The sequence below is a fragment of the Diplotaxodon limnothrissa genome, linkage group LG3 (assembly GCF_057381915.1).
Source record: "Diplotaxodon limnothrissa isolate DT_005_m linkage group LG3, D_limnothrissa_male_GT1.1, whole genome shotgun sequence".
In the NCBI taxonomy this organism is placed as follows: domain Eukaryota; kingdom Metazoa; phylum Chordata; class Actinopteri; order Cichliformes; family Cichlidae; genus Diplotaxodon; species Diplotaxodon limnothrissa.
This window is the reverse complement of record NC_140598.1, coordinates 63,918,725-63,941,332: the sequence shown is the minus strand read 5'-3', so window position 1 is coordinate 63,941,332 and position 22,608 is coordinate 63,918,725. Positions and strand designations below refer to the sequence as shown.

Genomic DNA, 22,608 nt, shown 5'->3' with positions numbered 1-22,608 from the left:
AAAGACAACACATAGGAATCATTTTTTTAAAGGTTTAGTAGCTTTAGTGCTATTATCTCTCCACCGTCTATATCTGGATGTTTTTAACTGCTGTTAGCAGCTCACAGAGATATCAACTTTCCAGTGTATATACAGAATTTGGGCTTTTATTTGGCAGGTATTCTTATTGTGTATTTTGTATCCCAGGAGACCAGATTAGTCAAGTTAACAATAAGAAGAAATTCTGATTCTTGCTGAATTTAAGCGTCCATGAGCAGCAGGACAACACGCAGGGCTGACCCCAGGATGCCTGCGTTAAAAATGAAACGATGCTTTCCTTGCTCACTACATCGCAATTTGCTCTTCAGCTCAATCTAACATGTTTCTGCAATTTCATTGTCTTTCAGACTTCTCTCCCACCCAACTTTGCTTCACTGTTTTGCTGCTTCAGGCAGCAGGAAGAACAAAATTTTTTTAAAAAGCAGTTGTCGGGGTGATCTAACAACCTCCTGGGGCGGATTCATGTCTCTGTTTCTTCAAAGTGATCCGAGGCAGCACTTCAGCTAGTGGGGTGGTTTGTTTGCCCTCACAAAATATTCATGGTGGGTGGAGGGTGGGGGCGCGGGGAGTTCAGAAGAACATTTTGGCAGCTGTTTGCGTGAAAATTCATTCATCACCTTAGCCCAACCCCACAGTGTCAAAATGTGTAAATGATTCATGCCAGCTAAATAGGCAGAGTGTGCTTGAACCTGGTTTGTTCTTTTAAACATTTCTTTCCAATTTATGGAGTTTTTGTCTTCTTCTGTGTTTTGTCTTGTAATGACTCTGCAGCCAGCTCGCTATGTAATCAGAGGGAAGAGTTACATCACAGTTGGACTGAGAGGGAAAGGCAGAAAAGACCAAAAGAGCTCCAGCAATTAAGGCCAGCTGCACTGAAAAAATTTGATCTTAAATATCCTACTCTAACATTCTCACAGATACTGAGTACAGCACTTACACTATTCCCAGCATACCACCAGCAAATGAGGCAGAACACATCTCTGCTGAAAAGACGATTAGCCCAAAGGAAAAATCTGGCTTCAGAAATCATACTTTTTTCCAACGTTTTGAAGAACACTCATTCCTGAACTGACATACGCAAATGTTTCTGGCATCTGTGTGATCTCACCTTGAGGTCATACTCCTGGCGGGTGTCCAGGGTGTCACTGCGGAGGTCAGACTTGAGCTCTATGTCATCTTTAAAGGGCTGATTGGAAGGAGAGAAGGACACAGAGGGGAGAAACTAAACCGTCAAACAACAAAACAAAACAAAAAAACAAAAACAAGGAGGAGACAGGAAAAGGGAAGGAGGCGACAGAGTGTGACAGGAGAAGAGAAAATGGGATTGAAAGTGTTAAAAAGGGGAGATTAAAAGGGAAAAAACATGGTGTTTTTCTTTAGTCAAAAGCCACAGTGTGGTGCAGGAAGAGGTTACCGAGTTAATCTGAGGGTTTTTTTCTACAACTACAGGCTGTGTAAACAGTATCCAACCCAAACACACACACACAGACGCACACACCCTGCCGCTTCTCACCGAGTACATGGCCTTGACCATGCGCGAAGCTGTGGACACGCTGCCGGAGTCCTCCTCTAAGCTGTGGGTCTCCTTGTTTATCGTTTCTACCTTGATGTCGGGCTTACCCAGCGTGACCCCGCGCCGACCTGGAAGCAAAACACGGCGAGGTTGAATGCAGCTTGACACACGCTTGTCAGTCGGTGTGTTTTCGTGAGCTGAAGGGAACAAGTTCAGAGGGGACCTGCATCCATACGGTGGAGAGGAAGTCGTAGGTGTTTGATTTTCTCTGGTTTGCTGCCCGTTTTTTGGCATTAAATGAAGCATTTAATCTGCGATGCTCCCTTAAAAGGCATGGGAAACAATGGATTTGCAGATTTTCTTTATAATGTACGTGAAAGCATATGGAGAGTACGACTCACTGCCTTTGCGTTGCCGGTAGAAAATGAGAACGAGGACCAGCAGGAATATGAACAAGAGGATGGTAGAGCCCACGGTCCCACCAGCTATTAGCCCCACTGGAACCTCCTCTGTAATGAGAGGGTGAGAGAGAGGAACAGTGAGTTACAGATGTCTGCTCTTCGCTGCAGCAGCAAGGCTTTAATGGAACAAATATTTTATGAAGCTACATAACAAGACATGTAAAATTTAATATATAAGCAGGAAACATCTTTTAGTCGCTATATGCATACACACAATCAGCTTTTACTATGATTTATGTGCATATTTTGTTTTAAACTCATACTCTAATCATTGTCTTCTTTCCTTGTGAAACTTCTGAATAATTGTGTTCACTTCTCCTTCCCATTGAGATTTTCTCCAGAACACTGAAAAATGTTCTATAAATATATGTGAAACACACCGGTCTCCTCCAGCGTGATGATCATGGTGCCCGGGCCGAAGGAGTTCCAGGCCGTGCAGTTGTAAGTGGACAGGAAGTCGGACTCCATCACGTTGTTGATGGTGAGGGTGGAGAGGACGCCACCGCCCTCAGATGACAGTTTGCTCTGCTCCACTGTGTACCTCTCCAGCAGCGTCCCCTTCTCCTTCTCCCACACGTTTTCCTTCCACGCCCACACCTGACGCGCACGCACAAACCCCGTTAGACTAAATCAGATTCAATTAAAAGGCTTCAAGAGCAGATTCATTGTAGTCAGGAAAGCTGTGTAAGACCTGCTCAGTATAGAAAAAAAACATCACACTGTGTTTTGCACTAATGTCATGATTTTTTTGTAGCCGTGCAGGAGTCACTACTTCATTTCACTCCATAATAAAGTTACATAAATACTGTGACGAGTCCTACTCTTGCAACCATTATAGCAGGAGTTGTCCTGTGATACCGTCGTTACCATGGGAAACATATGAGGATATTATTATGACTTACTTTATGATTCCCACCCCAGCTATCAAATCACAGTCAAGTCAAATGCTTCCAGTTATGCATTTGTGCACAAATACATATTAATGTGCTGTATTCAAGCACATTAAAGGGTACCTGAAACAGAACTGGTTACATAAAAGTGTTCACAGTATGGCTAATAAATGCAGAAGATCTAAGTAACTGGCAGTTTAATGATTTGTGCTATCGCCACACTACATTTTCAGTTTTTCAAACATGAATAAAAAAATTGAAATTACCGCTGTTTAAATATTTGCTTTTCTCAACACAACAGGGTGATCGTAGCTGTTAAGATATTTCTTTTCAAAAATGCCAACTGGCTATAATGTGTCACACTAACATTGTAGAATGACATGACAGTAATAGATGAATGAGCTGGTGAGAATCTTGCACACCCTCCAACCTTAAAGCCACTAAAAGCAGCTGTATTATTCAGCACTGAAGTACTGCGCTAAGGTGAGTTAATTATACATAAGCCCACATGTTTCCATAATCTGCCCACTTATTCGAGAGAAGGAGATTCTCTTGGCTGTGGCGTTTACTGGGACAACTGTTCTTCCCCAGTCTTTTATATTTTATAAATCTTTCTCTGCCCAAACCACCGCCACTTGCATTAGAAGCGTGCAACGCAAGTCAGGATGGATCAGTCACAGAGGCGGGGGAGCCGCGGAGCTACTACTGCTGCGTTTCTGTGATACAACCAAGCAGGGAAAGCATCCAGGACGATTTCTGACGCAGAGCTAAAAGCGGGCCGGCTTAGTGTTGGTTTGTTTATGTGATGGGATGGAAGAACATTCTAGGAGAGTTTAAGGGTGAGTCACCACTCAAATAGAAAAGGGGACAGTGTCGGTGCCTAAAAGCATTCGCCATGCAGGAAAAGAACCATTTACGAAAAGGAAGGTACAGTAACCATAAAATAGATACTGCTGTCGGACTAAAAGGCACAACCTTGTTGTCTCTGTGACCAAAGCTTCTCCTGGTTTGGCGTTTTTCTCGGTCTGGACTAAAATGTAGAAAAAATTATCTTCGGGTTTTTTTTGCCACAAATGAGTCACATTTCCTTTCACTTACTATCTTATCTGGAGGAGGTGTACTAGCTATGTAGCATTTCACCTCTCCTCTCTCTCCTCTCCCGGCATACTGGACTGGATCACTGGAAATGATGGGTGGGCCTGCAGGGAGAGAACATGTGGATGCATTTAACAAAAATGTAAAAGAAACTACTAAAAACCGCTAAACCCAAGCTTATTGCTCGTTTCTTTTTTTAACTGTTGACCTTACGGACCTGTTCAAAAGGAGGTGTAGGATGGTCAAAAACAAGTGCCCACCACTTTAGACATATAGCAATTTTTTTTTCTTTCAATTACAGAGACGCTGACCTTTTCGAAAGTACAACATTTTCGTTTACAAGCAGTGACACATTAAACTGTGTTGATGTTTGCTGACCGTTGACTGTGAGCGTGACCTCAGTCTCTCCTACTCCAATCCGTGGGACGATAGCCTTGCATACATACTGGCCAGCATCCGCCTGGCTTACCGACTTCAGAAACAGCTGATTGCTGTTACTCAGAACCTGTGGGGGAGTGAAAAAAGAAATATAAACAAGGCATCTGCAAAACTGCAGCAAGGAATAAACAGAATAAAGGTCCACATGTACAGTGTATAGGGAGAAAAAAGGTCCATGTGTATTATCTCAAAAGATCCCATCGTAGATAGTATTTAAGTATACATGTTCTTCCACTCTGACTCTAAATTGCCAACAATGCAAACATGCACATCCAATTTTAACCTATTACAAAGGTTTTGAAGACGCTTAGCAACCAAATCCATCTGAAAATTAGCCATGTTAAATTATGTCTAAATATGTAAGCATGTAGAAAGAAAAACACCTGAACGAGTTTGATTATACAGATGTGGTTTTTGGCCAAGGCAGACCACAGTTTCCAAACAAAGACATGTAACAAGCCCATTTCTTTTACTGTCTTAGTGATGGTCTCTTCCCCACTGTAAGTCACCGCAGCTAACATAAACAGCCTTATTGCTAACCAAACAGTCCATGGTGACACTTATGGTAGCAACAGCACAAAGAGGTAACTGCTGATCCTCAAAAATTCAGTCAGATATAAAGCCAGAAACTGCAGTGTGCCGAATAACCATTAGAGGCTGGTTCCAGACGCAAGTCAATCCTCAAAGAGCCCCATGTTGAGCCTCTGAGATCTGAGCTGTCATTGGTGCCCACCATAACTCTAACCCTAGGCAAAACAGAAGCATTATTTTTGCTTTTATTAAAAGCTTGTGTTAAAGTTTTGGCAAATAATCCATAAAGAGTCAAAGTGACACACACCAAAATTCATTCCATAAATGCCTGCTTTACCTTTCTGCAAAGGTTAGAATAGGGTTCCCTCTATAATGGCTTAGATCTCAGATCATTTTAAACTCAAAAAAGAAGAAAACAAAAAAAGAAGCAGGGTGTTGGCCAAAAATATGGAGGTCCAGAAGACTCAGAGATCAAATAAAGCATTTTGTGATGTTTATTTTATTTATTTAGACAGTAATTTAATCAACATCCAAAGGAGGAATTATAGATATTTAAGAAAGAATATATAAGAAATATAAATACTTCTAAATTAACTATTATCCCATTAATAAATACTTCAAATAGAAAAAAGGATTTACAGAACAAAAATAACTCTCAATAAAAAAACATTTCAAATTTACAGTGTAAAAAATAGATTTTCAAAAATGCTATTTAAAAAGAGGAATTGTGTGTAAAACAAAAATGGCAGTAGACACGGGCTCATCAGTCCAGATGTTAACACATAATTTTCTGATACTTGAAACCTTAAAAGACTTGACAGGGCGATTATGTCTGTCAGTCCTTGTATTGCTGCGCTCTATCAAGAGAAAGGCTAAAGATGATGCTATTGATTTCAGTTCATTTGTCTTACTTACACAAGTGCACACACTTTGACACAAATCTAAGCAATGAAAACCATTTAAGGAGCACTGTACACCTAGCCATCAAAGGTTTAATAACATACCGTAAGTCCTGCAAAATCACACCACATCTGATGTATGAGTAGGGATGGGTATCGAAAACCGGTTCTTGTTGAGAACCGGTTCCCACTGTTTCAATTCCTTGGAATCGTTTGCCACTTTTAAAAACGATTCCCTTATCGATTCCAGTCGCCCCGAATGACGTCATCACGTTGAGTAGCGTCTTTTACCCAGTAGGAAACACGGCGCCTGAGCGGCACAAACGCTCAAAAGTTTGGTTACACTTTATGAGAAAGGATGACAACAGGGCAACGTGCAATACTTGCAAAGTAGAGATTTCATCAAAGGGAGGAAACACTACGAATATGCAAAAGCATTTGCTCAAAAAACACGCGATTGCTTTCAACGAATGTCGTGTTTTTGATCCGCTCCGGACTAGCGAAGCTCAACCCAGCAGCAGCGGTAGCGTTTCCACGTCCTCTCCCGTTAATACTGCAGGTAACTAATCAATTAGCATTGCATATTATGTTAGCGCGATTTACCTTATTACAAAACCTGCTATTACTGTGCGTTGCATTTAGATAACCATGATGAGAGAGACAGAGTCTGGCTGGCTCAGATGCTGGCAGTTCTCGCTGCAGTCTACCGGTAGCGTCTCCTTTCAGGCCAGGATAGACGAATGTCACCCAGCAGTGTCTAAGTTTGTGGTCAAAGGCTTGCACCCATTTGCCACAGCAGATGCCCCCGATTTCACTTTGGTAAGTGAATGTGTTTAATTGTAGGCAGGGACATTACTGGATATTCTTGTGTAATTGCTACAGAATAATTTATGTTAAACTTTGTTATTGCTACAGGAGAATATTTATTTTATTATTTTACATATACATTTTTTTCCTGGGGACCCTGTGACACCCCATTGAAGAGCCGTAGGCTGGATCTCTTAAGATCTCACTGTTGGGTTTGTAAGGCCATGTTACTCCTAAATTTCTATCTTGTTCAAAGAGAAGATATAAAACACAGTTCTAAGCTAATCGACTTTAGTGTTCTCCTTTTTTAAAAAAAAGAATCGATAAGAGAATCGATAAGGAATCGAATCGTTAAACAGAATCGAAAATGGAATCGGAATCGTTAAAATCTTATCAATACCCATCCCTATGTATGAGTTTGGTAGATTTGCTTATTGTCAGTAAATCTCAAACCATTTGAAAGCCTGTTTATTTTCCCTTAAATTGTGCCACATTTGTAAAGAAAATGCATTTGTCGGTTGAGCAGCAGAGTTGTGTATGTGGGTTGCACCCATGAAAAATCTGCCAAATCTTCTTTTATACATCAGAGTTATTCAAATGTATCAGCAGTTGGATGTCACTGTTAAGTGAATGGTGAAAGTGACCTGCAAGTATTTTTGACTCTTTCTTTTTAGAATTCATCAGCAGCTGCTGAGGAACGTATTTGAATATTTCCTTGAATCTCTTCTATGCCACTTTCCTTCACCTTAAAGCTGAGGGATGGCTTAATCCTGGCGAGGAGACAAACATCAGTGTTTTGCATCCTCTGTGCAACAACCACTCATCAAGATCAGCCAGAAGTCTATACCTGTCTACAGCTCTGTTGAGCAGCACAAGATATAGGAACAGACAAAATAATGAATAACTCAATTTCAGGTAGATGATGAACAGACAGAGTTTTCATCCCTGAGCTGTACCATGCCCTGCTCTGCAGAACTGATCAATCCAACTGTGCAATTTCCAGAAACAATACCAACATACAATTGGACAGCTTGCATTCTTTGAAAAATGCTGGGCCATTTATGATCCGTCTATCAGAAATCACGTGTCCTTGGCTTTCCTGCACTTTCATAATTCAGTGTTTCATACTTTGTTGAATATCAATAATAAAAGAAATGACTGAACTGCTGTTCTGTCATTGTAATCACCCTGTCTAAAGTCTTTTAAGCATCAGAACGTTTTGTGGTAATATCTGGACTGATGAGAGCATTTTAATAATTATTTTAAAGGTTGTATGTTTCAGTGATTGCTCTAACACTGTGTGTAAATGTGACAGGCTTTTTGTTTGTGAAAAGCAAATTAGCTTACTAAAAACGATAGCTAGCTAGTGCTAGTAATATTTTCAAAAGCTAACATGAGGCTAAAAGTGATGCTACGGTTAGCCATGTTAGCACGTTATTTATAACAGGTGGTCAGGCTGAGTTCACCAGAGCACACTTAGAGGATCATTTCACTGCAGTGTCCCTTTGCATACTTCTTATACAGGCTCAGTCATACACGAGGTTAAGTCTCCTTAAACAAGCACAAACATTTACTTAAATGCTAACTGGAGCAGCTAATCCAATAGCTTAACTACATGAGGTTAAATGAGGTTTCCTATTGAGTTTATTGAGATTTTTTCTGTAAATCCTTTTTCTATTTGAAGTATTTATTAATATATTAATAGTTAATTTAGAAATATTTATCTATAATTCCCATTTTTATTGTCCATGAAATGATCAGATAATGAATTATTGTATTAATGTCTTATTTTCTAGCTCATAGTTTTTTCCACAAGTCAATATTAAATCATGAAATCATCATCTCCCGATCCTCCATAAAAAATGGTACTTTGTAAACCAGTGAGTGATGTCATGATCACTACACTCATTTTTTACATACAGGTTATTATTTGCAAACACCAACTAAATTTACCATTTTTGGGGGGGAAATACAATAGATGTGAGCGACAAGTTACTAATAGTTAACCAGACATTTGTCAACAAACAGATTTTCTAAAATTCAAATTGAAAATAACTTTATTGACATAATTGAAATATTAAATATTATTAATACCTTTTGCTGATTATAGATTAGGATAGAGTTACTAAATTGGAATCATATTACTATAGACAACAAATCAAAACCTAGTTTCATGTAAGTTATAAATATAAAAGATGGTGTTTGAAAATATAACATAATGCTTTTCGATGACCGGGCGCTTTTGTAAACACTTGGGAAGAAAGTGTGACCTGTAAAAACAGTGTGAGCACAAGTACAGAGGAAAATGTGCAAAGCGTGGGCTCTTAGCTTCTTACCATGTTTGAACCCTTTTTGAACCAGGTGAGTGTGAGCGGAGGGTTTCCAGCCCATTTGCAGTTGAGGGTCACATCAGAGTCAACATCTACTGTTTTTGGCTGTGGCTCCACCAGCAGGATTGGACCGACTGGAGACAGAGATTGAAAGAGAGAGAGAGTAATAATGCAGTAGGACTAAAAGGGGAAAAGCTACTCGGAGAAAAAGAAACACAACAACGGTGTGTTTTATCCCTCTGACTCTGGACCGTAGTGAGTGAAGTGGGCCGCAACTTATTGAACATAGTGAGATGACTACAGTGTGACTCACAGTGAACGTCCACCAAGATGCTGACGTTGGTTTTTCCCACAGCATTGAAAACAAGACATGAAACCGGCTCGGTGAAGAAGGAGTGGTCGGCCTTGGTGGTGAACACGCTTTCCCTGGCACCCTGCAGCACCACGCCGCCCTTAGCCCATCTAGGATTTAATACAGTGCGTTAGATGTACTAAAAAAAACCCGGAAAAACACAAAGATGAGTGTGAGTGTGACATGAATTGAAACCTAAAATTGTTTCCCTGAGTACACGGAGTGGATTTAAAAGAAACCATAACTTAGTTTGAAACTAAAATCTGTCACTTTGACTTTGTAGCAGCTACTTTAAGAAGCATGCTGAAAATGAGAATGAAGCCGACCTGTAGCCCATGATAGGAGGGTTGGCGTGAGCCTGGCAGGTGAAAGTGACTCTGTCCCCTTCTAGGACAGAGCGAGGCTCAATGGACAAGGTCACTATTGGTGAATCTGGAGGAGAGAGAGAGCAAAAGAGACTCACATAAGACCAGGCCCTAGCACATCTAATGCATGCAGCAATCTGGAGGACAGGCTGATGCAAAATGGCTGCCGCGCATTACTTAATAGCTGCTATAAAAGCTTTTATCTGGTGGCAGATGGTATACATTCAAAATTATGATGCTTGTTCTTTTTTGTCATAAAAATAATAATAATAAAAGTAGCAGGGGGAACAGTCATTATATTTGTGTTTGTCTCTGTAGTCAATATTTGCTGTTAATATATGTATTTATCCTTCAGTCAAGGAATCTGAATGAGATGTGGAATACATTATTTTTCTTCTCAGTTTGCTAACTTGTCTGTATTAAGAAAATCACTGCTTACGGTGCACGTTAAGAGTGACGGTTGTGCTTTTGCCAGTGGGAACAGCCAGATTGGTGGCCACACAGCTGTAGTTCCTCCCAGTATCGGTGTCAACCGGCTGGATAGGCAGATCGCTCCGTGTGGTCACCCGCTTCCTGTCTGGAAGCACTTCCTGATGATTGGAGGATAGGAAGACAGAGAGAGATACGCACATATAGGAGTGTTAGAACTGCAGATACTGTGTATGTGTGTTCAGTATTTCCAGGCTCATGTGTGGGTTTGTCTTTTTAGGTTTACAGTGATGCTGTTAGCCCCCTCCACAGGTAAACCATCTTTGAGCCACTCGATCATGGAGGGCGGCTTTGCCCCTCGAGACACACAGCTCAGGTTGTAGGACTCCCCTGCATTCAGCAGTACCTCCGGACCCCCATCAATCACTGGGTCGTCTGGGGGGACTGCAGCAGAAAAAGAGCGCAGTTAGAACCAAACACCGTCTCGCGTGCATCCCATAGTCATGTGCAAAGACACAGATGCACACAAACATACTGAGGACAGTGAGTTTGGCCCTTCTGGACCTCAGGGCAGCATCTGGCGCCTGGCACTCATACAGGGAGTCATCGGACAGATCAGCTGACAGAATTTCCAGGTTGTACTGGCCCAACTCCTGGACCCGCAGCACACGGTACCTGGGCCAGGCTGGGAACACACATACACAAACCAAGGATATAGCTTCACAACAAACAAAGAGTGCATATTATATTATTGCTTGCTTTGTATATCTGTTTAGGGTTCCGGCACATCTGAAAACAATAAAAAGACAAGCAACAGGGACATTTTTAATCTGTATTTCCACTCTTATGTTGACATTTTAGCTGTAGTCTCAAATCTATTCCCACGTATCAATGTTGTCTTGTGTGCTTATGTTTTTTTATTTTATTCATCTTTTATATTTGAACCTTCAAATACTAACTACCCATAGTCACATGCTTCAAGGGCCCAACATATTCTGCAATATCTTGCAGCTTGCTGAAGTTCACGCAGATTTCAATCATCAGATATGTGTCATACGTGAGGTAGAAATTGGACCTTTTAACCATCAGCGTAAAGGACAACAGAGCAAAGCACGGCCACATGACGTGACTGATTTAAAAAAAAACAAGCATGCATTCACTTAGTTTCACGATGCGCATGCACAGTAAAACACACACACGAGACACAGCCTTGTAATCTTCCCTTCCCCCATCCAGCATACAACCCAGTTGTGTGACAATACACTATACATTCTCACCATTAGGTGGCATCCCTGCTCTCTTTACCCAGCAGGGGGAAAAGATGAATGCATTATGACAGCAACGTTTTAGAGGACTCACATCGACTCTAGTCCATGGTGCAGAATTCATGTTTGCTGCCCAGACGTAGTTCACATGTGAAAAAATAGATCTCTGCTGCCGTTTGCATGTGCAGCCTCTGAACTGAGCCTTGCAGCTCGCCTAACCTTGCGCGTCCTTCTTTCTGCATGCATTTGTGCATGCGTGTGCCTTGTATATGCGTGCATTTGCATGTGAAATGTTGAGGGCGAGAAAGCGTATGAAAAGCCCAGAGAAGCAGGGATGGTGGTGGGGGGCAGAGGGACAGTGCTCCATACACAAACAACACACACACAGTGAGAGTATGTGTGCACTAAGTGGCCAGTGTTCATTCACGTTTTTGTTTTTTTGGGGGGGGGGGTTGTTTTTCAAGCTTTAGGCACTAGACTGTTACAGTAATAATATGAATCAACTAAAGTAAGGAGGAATGAGGAAAAGGCAGGACAGACAAGGACAGGCCGAAGGAGAAAGAAATGACAGAAAGGATGACAGAAAGAGGAGGGGATGAAATAAGAGTGTGTCAAGCTAAGGAGAGACGAGCCCGACAAGTTAAAAGAAGAATATGAGAGAGGCCTCAGTGCAACAGTGGCAGCTGAAAGAAGGAGAGCAAAGGAGAAAGAAAGGAACAAGGGATCTTAGATGGGAAGGTCACAAAGGAATAAGATGACAGAGGAGAGGAGAGGAGAGGAGAGGAGAGGAGAGGAGAGGAGAGGAGAGGAGAGGAATAAATGGTGAAACAAAAGTAATCCAGAGCCAAGCAGAAAAAAATGTGTACACTATAAATTGACAACATCTGCAGAAAAACAATAACAACAAATGCAAGGCAACAACATGAGACAGATGATGCAGTGCCCCTCTGGACCAATCAGTTAAAAATGTACCCACTTGTTTAGACCAGTAATTGCACAGCCCCAGCATTAGTCCCTTTGGGCTAATCAGTGCAGTTCTGACAATGTTAGAAACAAGCGATGAGATGCATCATTTGCCCCCGAGTTTTGCCCAAGTCAGGCAAAATCAGACTAGGAATCATGTGAGGTAAAAATGGAAACAGTACAGGCAGAGAGCTTCATAACAGAAGGAGGGTTACGTATATAGCGATGAATCGCCCTTTCAATAAAAATCAGCAGGCAGCTAATCAGTGTCACCCACTGCTAATAATACAGAGGTGGTGATGTTCCTTAGTCAAAATGAAGGGTGTCTACAAAACCTGCCCAAGGGAGTTTAGAAATTCCCATCAAAAAAACTGAAGATATGTGGAGGAAATGGCTAAAAATATCATAAGCTGAATGATGTACACAGTGTGCCACAACAATCTGATTCCAATTCAATTCTGGTGTATTTATACAGCACCAAATCACAACAAATCACCTCAAGGTGCTTTGAATTATAATGCAAAGACACTCGCAGGATTCTGGAGAACAGCCCAACAATGAAATGAGCCCCTATCAGCCTATACTTGGTCCAGCCTTAACTTTATCAAAAAGGATATTTGTGAGTGTAATAAACAGTAAGTGATGCGACATCTGTGTCTTTTTTTTAATATGACAGTATCCTCTTTTATCACTGTGGGAAACTCGCGCAGGCACACCTGTAACCAACATTTTCTCCAGCAAAAACACTTAGTAACCAGTAGATACCACAGTTACAATGAGACAGGCTTTAGTAACACTGAGCAAGAGTGTATCATTCACAATGTGGCTTTATTAACAAAACTCTCAAAGTCCACAAGAGAAACAAAAGCAACAATGTTTCTACCATGCCACAGCATAGACCCGGTGAAAGTCTAACTGTTTTTCTTTAGCATACACAGCATCACACTGAATGGATGATGTTTGGTGGTTACTGTTGGTCAACTAAAACCATGTGAATATGTGGCATTGGGTTATGGAAATTATTACCAGTTTACTTTTAGACAAAGCGATTCATTACCCTATCAAGAAAGTACTCTGCAGATTAATTCATTACAAAAACAAATATCAGTGGCAGTCCTCAGTGTTAACCAGTCCAATTGAAAAACCCTTTCAAGGCCATGATGTTGGAGCCAGGCTTCTAGCAACTTTGTCTTGCTAACTATTTTATTTTGTGAGGCCATCATAGACGGTAGTTTTGTGCTGATGATCACATTTAGCCCAAAGCACAGCTGAGACTCACATGGCTTTAAAGAACTTTTAATAAAACCTCCAAACTTTAAGAGCAAATCACTGCACTATTTCTATAGCCTTTCAACATGCTATCAAGCTATTCCAATAACTGCCCTACTACTCGGACTTTGTGGCAGGTGCAGAAGCTCTCATTAAGGTGGAATTCAGTCATCCCGTTTGCCTTGCATGTACTTTGGTTTGTGCATTTCCAATTTTTGCTGATTGTCGGAAAAAGTCACACAAACAAAACAAAAAGAAACTAAACAATTGTAGCACCTTGATGCCTTCTGCAGTCCCACTTTTAGCTCGGTGCCATAGCACAGTACAACTTTACCCATGTGTACTGTAAATATTGTAGGCCAGACACCTCATGAATGGAGAATCAGGGGGGGGGAAAAAGTCCAGACACTATCAAAATTTCTGCTTCTCTAAAGACGCAGCATGAAACGTAGCCCGAGAGCTGCTGCGATCCAAAGATATCAGAATCAGCTTTAATAATAAAACAATCTTAGTCACATGCTTAACTGAGTGAAAGAAGGGCCTCGGGAGGCTGTATGATGTCTCACCTCGGAGGTCCTCTCCAATGCCCAGAGCCAAGCCATCTTTGGTCCACTGAACAATGCCAGAATAGTTGAATACAACACAGGACAGGATCACCCTCTGGCCCCGCACCACCGACTGGTCTGCTGGCTCCTGAGAGAATCTCGCTGTCCAAACTGGTGGAGAAAACAGAGGGATAAGTTATGGAATTATAAGATATTTTTATGTGTACACTCTAAAGAGAAGCTTAAGTAAAAATCATTCGTTCAAGTGTATCGGCCTATACCTTTTATGGCTAATTGATTCAAACTTTATTCTCCCAGCAGCAACGGAAGGCCATAATTACCACGTTTGATCACACAGTGGCTCGTGGGCATTAAGTGCAGGGCAGTAAAGAACAGCGTGGTGAGACAGGGGTGTCAGAAAAGAGCAAATCAGAGCAGAACTGGAGAAGAAAGAAAGAGAAAGAATGAAGTGGAAGAGGCAGTCAACGCTCACTCACGAGAGGAGATCAAACTGACAACTTCAGCCATAGGGTGTCTCACACCCCCTTTTCTCCCTCACTCCTGGCTTTTATTTCTCCAAAACTCCCCGATCCTCCCTCTCGTTTCCCTCTTGTTTCTCCCTTCTTCATTCCTGCCTATGAGTCATCTCCTAGGCTTCCACTCCCCAACCAAAACTACAGTGGCTGTCATTGTCTACCACACTCTCTCACTCCAGTTTGTAGCCCACTACCACCATGAGGAAAACGGGTGTGTGTGTGTGTGGGGGGGGGGGCTTCAGCCACTGTTTCATGCAGTACGATGACGAGTTGTAATTAGGTGTCCCCTGAAGACATGGTGCACGTACGATACACGAGAGACAGCCGCTGCAAGATTTGCTTCAAATCTTCAGTCTTTCCATTCGGTCTCTCGCCTCCATTTTTTCCCTCTCTCCCACTTGTTATTTCGAAGAATCTCGTACTGTAGATCATTAACCCACTGCTGCATTGTACACCCCCCCAGCCCCCACCTTCCTCCTCCTCCTTTGTCATTGCCTCTCTTCTTCTGTTCTCTCTCTGTAACGTTGTACGTCCTTTACCCAAATTGCTTCGCGTCACTCCCTGCTTTTGGTGTATATGTATGCATCCCCACTCGCCTCCTTCACTTTGTACATCTATAATTCTGTCTATAACTGTCCTTTTGCTTCCTCCACCTCTCCTTTCCTACAGTGTGTACACACCTCTCTCTTTCTATCTACATACATAACGCCGTATATATCCTTTTACCCATAATGCTTTCTATTTCTGTGTTGCTTCTCCTTTGCTGGTTGGAAGGGGGTTTGAGGTGGACTGTCACAACTCATTTATCACATTAAATATCAGCCCTCTAGCACTTTCTCTCTCCCTCTCTTTCTCACCCCCCCATTCACCCATCTCTCTCTCCTCTCGCTTTTTCCCCTCACTCCTTTTTTCTTCACCTTCTGCCATTTCCATCTCTTCTTCTCACTTGTCCACTCCACTTTTTTTTTATCACTTGTTTTGCCCTTCTGTTTCCCTTACACCCTCTTTCTCACTCATTCCCTCACACTCTCTTTGAGCCCTCCAGCGCTTTTCCAAAGGTTTCCATCTCTCTCACTTTTTTTAACAACTGCCATATGCCTCCGCACCCCACCTCCTGCCTCCCCATCATGACCCTCAGTGCCCATCTCTCGCATTCCCCATCCCTTTCACAAACACAGACATGCACTCTCTCCCCATCATGTCATATTTGGTGTGATCTGCAGAGGTTCAATATGCCTGATAATACAAAAGAACCCAGTCATGCAAAAAGATTTCTGTACCAATCACAACAATGGCTCCTGACAGTGCAGCACATTAATATTCTGAAGATAAAGGAGGTGTGCAAGGATACACGGTGAAAAGGGAACTGGATGCAGATGGAGCTTTGCAGCATGCATACCAAGAATAATTCAGTGTGTTGCCCCAAAAAACATATTCTAGTCCTTAATCTGCTCCCTGAGGACCCCAAAGAACTAAATCGATGAATTAAGATTAAAAAAAGATGACAGAGCAAAAGTGAGTGGCCATGAGAAGAAGGGAGTAAAATGTTCTTAATTAAAGGCTTTTAACTAAGAATAATGAAAAGTCATCTCTCAGTAGTGAGCAAGCACATTAGTCCAAAGCTACATGATCCTCCTAATGGGCACTCAATACAAGCCTGACTCACTGTGTTGAGATAAATAAGGAACTTGTGATTGCTGTCTAACGCTGACAAATCAACAATCAAACTAGAATCTACATCTGTCTGTTTTGAAACTAAAAGAACATCAATTCTTAAAGGGCCGGAAATCATCCTTCAATATCCTCTTACCGTAAGCAACAGATTCCTCATTAACACACACGAAAACACGTTTGTGTTATTTGCATTATTAAAGATTCGTATCCATGTTTTTCTCTGTATGCTGCCTGACTGATTGAAGTGGGTGCAGCTTCGTTGGAAAAAAACTTATGTTACATACTCCCGTGCACGCAATGCCAGATTAATGTTCTTTTTAGATCTGTTTGTTTTCTAATGGGTTTTCATTGCTGTGATTTAAAAATCAAGCAAAGTTGCAAGCTGCACAGTCAAATCAATGTGCTCAAACCAAGCAGAAGACACTGCGAGTGAAAAATGAACCTGAAAAATTAAGTGCCCACAGTTCCTCCCATCAGGAGGCTGGTTCTAAAACACTGACGGTATATAAAAGATGGATGTAGCTTCCAGGTTCTGAAAACCTGCATTATCACTAATGGGCTACAGTTATAGACTCCTTACATTGCTAAAAGGCTTGTACTAGTACAAAGGCCTATGGATAAACTAGGGTATGCTGATTGCAATTTGCAAGTTCTTAAGCAATGAGAACAGGGCGTTCCCCAGCTTCACAGTCGGATTCACATCATATCCGGTTTGAAAAAACCAAGACGTTTAAGAAAAGCCAATAAAAGATCTGGGCTTCACAAAAGAATCAGCGAGTAAAATCAGTGTAACAGTGGTTACATCCAGCTTTTGTATACATGTTCCAAAATGGAATTAGTCAGCTGAATTTCTTGTGCAATAGATCTATTTGCTGAAAAAGTCTGCTTTAATTCTGGTGAGTAAAAGTCTCAAATAGGTATCTATGTCTGGAGTGTAGCCACACAGCCAAAAGAGTACCAAAACATGCAGACTGAGCTAGATGCTCTTAGATATCCTAGAGTGTAATAACGGACTGAAACAGAAGATGGCAGCACTGCATGTACAAGGATGCCAGCTGCTGTTAAGCCCCTGAAGAAGAAGAAGCTGTGTCCGGTATCGTAGCTGTGTCCAAATTCAGGAACCACATCCTCCTCTGCCCACATTTGTAGGCCAATTACGTTACAGCGACACGACGAAGGCTGTCCAAATTCGAAGACTCCGACAAATGCGCCCTTCATTTCTCCAGATTTGAAGGATGGGTCGGATGTATACTTCGTGGCCCAACCTATCCCAGAATTCATAGGGTGGCCCAGCGCGGCCCTGCTCAGTTTCCAACAATGGTGGCAGCTAGTTAGTTTTAATGTTACTCTTATTATTCTTTCTGGGTGACAAAATAAACGTTTAACGTATTTTCAGGCGAGAATGTAGCTGTGTAAACCTCAAATATCTGCTCAGTTTATCAAGACACCACATATTTTCAAAAGCGCTCCGACATTTTCGGAGACGTCTGTTACCCACTAGCTCGATAGCTAGCCGGGGTTCTAGGCTCACTAGAGCCAGTGAGAACACTGGACACCTGGCAAATCGTTTTCAAACCCACCGCTGTCTTTCACTACTCAGGTTAAACATGATATATACATAACTTAAAATGTTATTGTTTGGCTTTTTTCAGTATTTTATTTGTACGTTTTACGTCCAATGGATGCATGATCTGATTAGTCGACTAATCGCAAAAATAATCGGTGACTAGTCGACTATCAAAATAATCGTTTGTGGCGGCCCTATTGTCCAAATATATTTACATTTGGCTCCAGGAAAAAAAAGACTACCTGACAGCAACCAAAATACTGCCATCAAGACTTCAGGAGATTTCATAAAAAAGTCTGTACAGTCTATTGCCGAAACACAGAAAACACAGCAGGGATAATAAGTCTCAGTGGGATTGTCATTATGAACAACGTCTTCGTTTCCATTGGAAATAAAGAAATGCTGATTGCAGTGCGTTGGTGTGGCATGCTCTCTTTGCACAAGATAAATCAAAGGAGTGGCTGGAATCTGTTTCTCATACGCCAGATCTAATGAGATGGTACAGTGTGTAAAGATCCAGTGTGCCTTGAGCAGTTAATGTAAATAAAACATTAATGCAGAGGTGATTAAGGTAGAAAAGGAAGAATTAGCTTGGATATTGCCTGCCATTACAAAAAAAGATCACTGTCGATGGCAGATTTTTGATGGTAGATTTGTTCTTTAATTTTCCTGCATGCACCCCAATTAAATGAAAGTTGCACTTTTCTAAAGCTAATTACTGGGATGCGGAGTGTGGATTTATAGCGTCTTAAAAAGCGTGACAAGCCTTTCTCAGTTATACATGGTGTAAAGAGAGTTTATCTGGGTTTAAACTACCCCGCAACCTCGACAGTAGCCTGAGGGCAAGTAAATCCTTCCTTCCACCACCTCTGCTACGGTAGCTGAAGGTATTCCCTCAGTAAACCAAAAACATAATCCAAACTGAATACTCCTGAGTGGAGGCTACACAATCTGCAGAGAAAACACCCATGCAAAGGCTGAAGACTGAAAACATTGACTCATTTAAACATGTGCTCATCGCCTTCTGATTTCCATATTACACAGTTAACACTTGTCAACATGAGTGTATGTGCTCGTCTCTGTGTGTTTAAAGAAGGAAATCTACAAGCGGCGAGTAGCCAGAGTGAAGGAAAGACAGGAGAGTGCATGCAAGAGAGCTTGTATTCTCTCATTATGTGGGTTATGCTGCAGTGACAAATTTAGAGTGTGTCCTGATTTCTTTGAGTCACCGATCCCCAAGACACCACCGGGAGACTCCGAGCACCCTGTCCCCACACAAACTACGGTCACAAAGGGATGCTTGCAGACACGCACGCACCCGCACACAAATAGGCTGCAAGGATGACCTAACCTTCGCCACATGGGCAAACCATTTCCTGTCAACACACACATAAACACAACCACTCAAAACCCCAACCATATAATTGACACACAGAGGCGGTTTCCTGAACATGGATCACACCACAGCTTGGCGTAAACCATCAAGCCAGCGGCGCATCTTCATCTCCGCTGGGAATAGGTCTCGGTTTGGTCTGGGATTAAGTACAGCCCTAGCCAAAGTTTGGAAAGGGATTAGGATTAATCTGGGGCTAAGGACAACAGCCCCTTGCAGACACTGAGACACCAACCTCTGCTTGTCAATGCACACACAAAGCCAAAGGCGAGCGCATGCTGCCTCGTCGGGTGACTCACCAAAAGCATGGCCACACATCGCCACAGTGTGAACTACTACAGCAGTTTCCCCCGGGAGCACCTCTCGCACCACGCAATGGTGTTTTAATAGCAAGGTAATGAACCATCCATTTGAAAATCACCGAAAAGGTTTATGCGAGCAAAGACGTTCAGAGCTATTTTTAGCGAGTGTGCTCCTTATACGTCCCCCATTTCTGAAAGTGCCGCACATTCTGCTGTTAGGTGGCGACTGTCAAAACTTGTTTGCACCTTTTAAACACACGTTTGCTTCACCTCAGTGGGATATGAGACAAAGCTGGAAGTGATGCCATGCAATCCACAGTTCTGGCAAAGGCTTGACTGGTGGCATTCAGTCTCATTGAATTAGATGCTATTAAATAAAAAGCCATTTGTATGGATTGTTATGCATCGATCTAATTATCTTTGTGTCTGGCCCCCTCCCCGTACCCCTCCGACAAAGTCCCCCTGCCTTCCTCTCCCTCGCTCTCCTCCAGCCAATCCCCCGCCTCGGCTGGATCACGGACTTGCGTCACCATAGCAACAGCTGACGTGTAAAGTAACTGCCCAAAAAAAGTTTTCTGTACAAACGCGTCTACGAGCGCACCCGCGTATGTGCATCTGTGTCTGATGAAACCCTCCCTCGTGCTTGGTACACCCATTTTCCTGAAAAAACATTTTTCAATGACCTCATCCTCCCTCCACCTATTCAATTAATAGCCAGACGGCTATGCTGGGCTCTCATTATTTCTCTGTTTCAGCCCTCACTCCCTCTCTGTTCGCCATTAATCAATCCCCTCTAAATTGATTCTGTTATCTCTCTAATTCCATATCGCCGCCGTGTGTGGCCGATGCGTTGGTGCTATGGAGGGGCTGCCGAAAATGAGATGCAGGAGCGGGAGAACAAAGAGACGGCGAGGTCCACAGACACCGAGCTGTGAAGTGTGATGGAGGATGACATCATTGTTTCAGGACAAAGTTGCAGCCATAGGAGTCGCACTGGCTCACCCTCTCGCTGTTTGCTGTATATAGCGTACATGTAGCTGTGTGTGTGTCGCTCTGTGATCATATTTGTTTTTTCTTCCTGAAAAACTGATTTGGATATATGAGGTTTTAAAGCCCTACCGCACCGTGTAAAAATACTCAGACTATGTAGCCTACATACATTTTAATTTACTCTATATGCGATGAATGGCAAGAATTTTTAATTACATTAAATAAATATATTTATTCAATGTATTTATTAATTGTCTCTTTGTTAGGTCAATAAAATATACTCACATGTGAGTCTATGGTGATTCTTTAAAACTACTTATTTCTTTCAAACAATAAGCAGGGAAGCACCTGTTGTGTATTTCTGAACCCACATCAGTGTTTAAGATACTGAAATAACACTGTGTGTTTGTTATTACTCACCTCATGTATCCCCATCACATGCCACTGAAATATAATAAGTATTTTTATGTCTTTTTTTGGTTCTTCAAAAGTTTTGCCAGCACAAAATGTATGTGATGCAAGAGATGAAACGTCTTGTCGTCTAAAGCACTTTGGGTCATCAGTAAGACAGGAAAACTGCCATATAAATCCTGGTCTATTCCATTGCTACATTTCCACTGAGGGGATGTGTATACCGAAGCATGTGTTTGGCCCATCTAGTAAGTGCTTTTCAGGCACATGGAGGCAGCGGTAGACCCACTCAACAGTGACATTAACATATCCTTCAATCTTATTCAGCACTGTTACAAGCAGGATGTGACGTTTGGTTGGTATAGAATTCGCCTTCCTCCCCTCACTGTGATTGGACATTGAGTAAAAAATGATAATCATAACCCAAATTAATAATCTTCCATGGCCTGACAGGAGATAATCAGCTCACCGTGCTTTTTTTATACTAACTGAGTGATCTGCTTCCATGAAAACTCATGGCTAAATTGAAGTCTCCATTCTTTTTGCTGAATTGAGATAGAGACTAGCATATGAAGTCCTGTGTAGACCTGGTCAATATTAAATACCATGAAGCAAAGCACCAGTTGCACACACAACTCTTCAAACATATATGTAGTCACCAGTTGTTGGACAGGCAATGTCAGATTGGCAAATTGGGCAAAAACATATCACCCAAACCTAGCGCAGACAGATTCAGTTTATCCTCAGACCAAACCCTGATACTTACGCAGCTGAACGCCTCCCTTCTTAAATAGTTCATTTCTATAGCACATTTTACCCTGCAGTGCTCAGATTGTTTCAAATATTAAAATTAAAGACTAAAACAAACCTTCCACTATCAAAACTACGATCAATTAATGTCTAATTGATAAATCAGCCAAAGCTTTTAGCGCTAACTCAAGTGTATTCACGTTCTCCATTTATTTAGCTGGCTGTGGGAACTCTACCACCTGTGCCTGTCTTCTTTCAACAACATGGCCGCCTGGCAGGATGGCCATAATAACCCATCACCATGGTGACGGCGCTATAGGAACAAGCAAGTCACATAGATGGAGAGAGGCAGCGAATGAAAGGAGGCGACCCGCTGCGCCTGCTGACACCGTGTCACTCAAACACAAAGGTGTCTCCTGGAGGTGGGGACGGAGCACAGGGAAGATTAGGGCAGAGGGGAGAGAGAACAGAAAGACTCAGAGACTCCTTCCTTTGTTTGCCGCATTGTCTGCCCGCTCACTCCTTTCCTCTGTCACCTTACCTAGCCGTCCTCCCCCTTACTTGCAGTTAGCGACCCCTCTTTTTCTTCCTCTCTTTTGTGGCCATGCCCCTTCCTCATTGCTTATTCACTTTCTTTTGTCTGGCAGGCATCTTACTTAGAAATTATTACTCCTTCTCCCCTCCACCTTCCACCTTATCCCCCCCTTTCTATCTCTGTGCACATCTTTCTTCTTCTGGAGGCAGGTTTATTTGGAAATAGCAGGTGGAGAGGGGGGGTGAAAATTATTCCTCGG

The 22,608-nt window shown here is 42.2% G+C and overlaps 1 protein-coding gene across 1 annotated transcript in view; it reads right to left on the bottom strand.

Moving 5' to 3' along the window:
• Positions 1-22,608, bottom strand: part of LOC146636903 (kin of IRRE-like protein 1) — a 36,881-nt gene that overhangs the window by 2,185 nt on the left and 12,088 nt on the right. The window contains exons 3-15 of the mRNA XM_085350400.1: positions 14,213-14,362; positions 10,685-10,834; positions 10,436-10,593; positions 10,160-10,310; positions 9,682-9,787; positions 9,317-9,465; positions 9,010-9,137; positions 4,377-4,503; positions 4,002-4,102; positions 2,394-2,610; positions 1,954-2,061; positions 1,553-1,680; positions 1,148-1,225 (exon numbers count right to left, since the gene is read on the bottom strand). Coding sequence (XP_085206526.1) covers positions 1,148-1,225; positions 1,553-1,680; positions 1,954-2,061; positions 2,394-2,610; positions 4,002-4,102; positions 4,377-4,503; positions 9,010-9,137; positions 9,317-9,465; positions 9,682-9,787; positions 10,160-10,310; positions 10,436-10,593; positions 10,685-10,834; positions 14,213-14,362 — 1,751 coding nt within the window. The remainder of the gene's footprint in view (positions 1-1,147; positions 1,226-1,552; positions 1,681-1,953; positions 2,062-2,393; positions 2,611-4,001; positions 4,103-4,376; positions 4,504-9,009; positions 9,138-9,316; positions 9,466-9,681; positions 9,788-10,159; positions 10,311-10,435; positions 10,594-10,684; positions 10,835-14,212; positions 14,363-22,608) is intronic.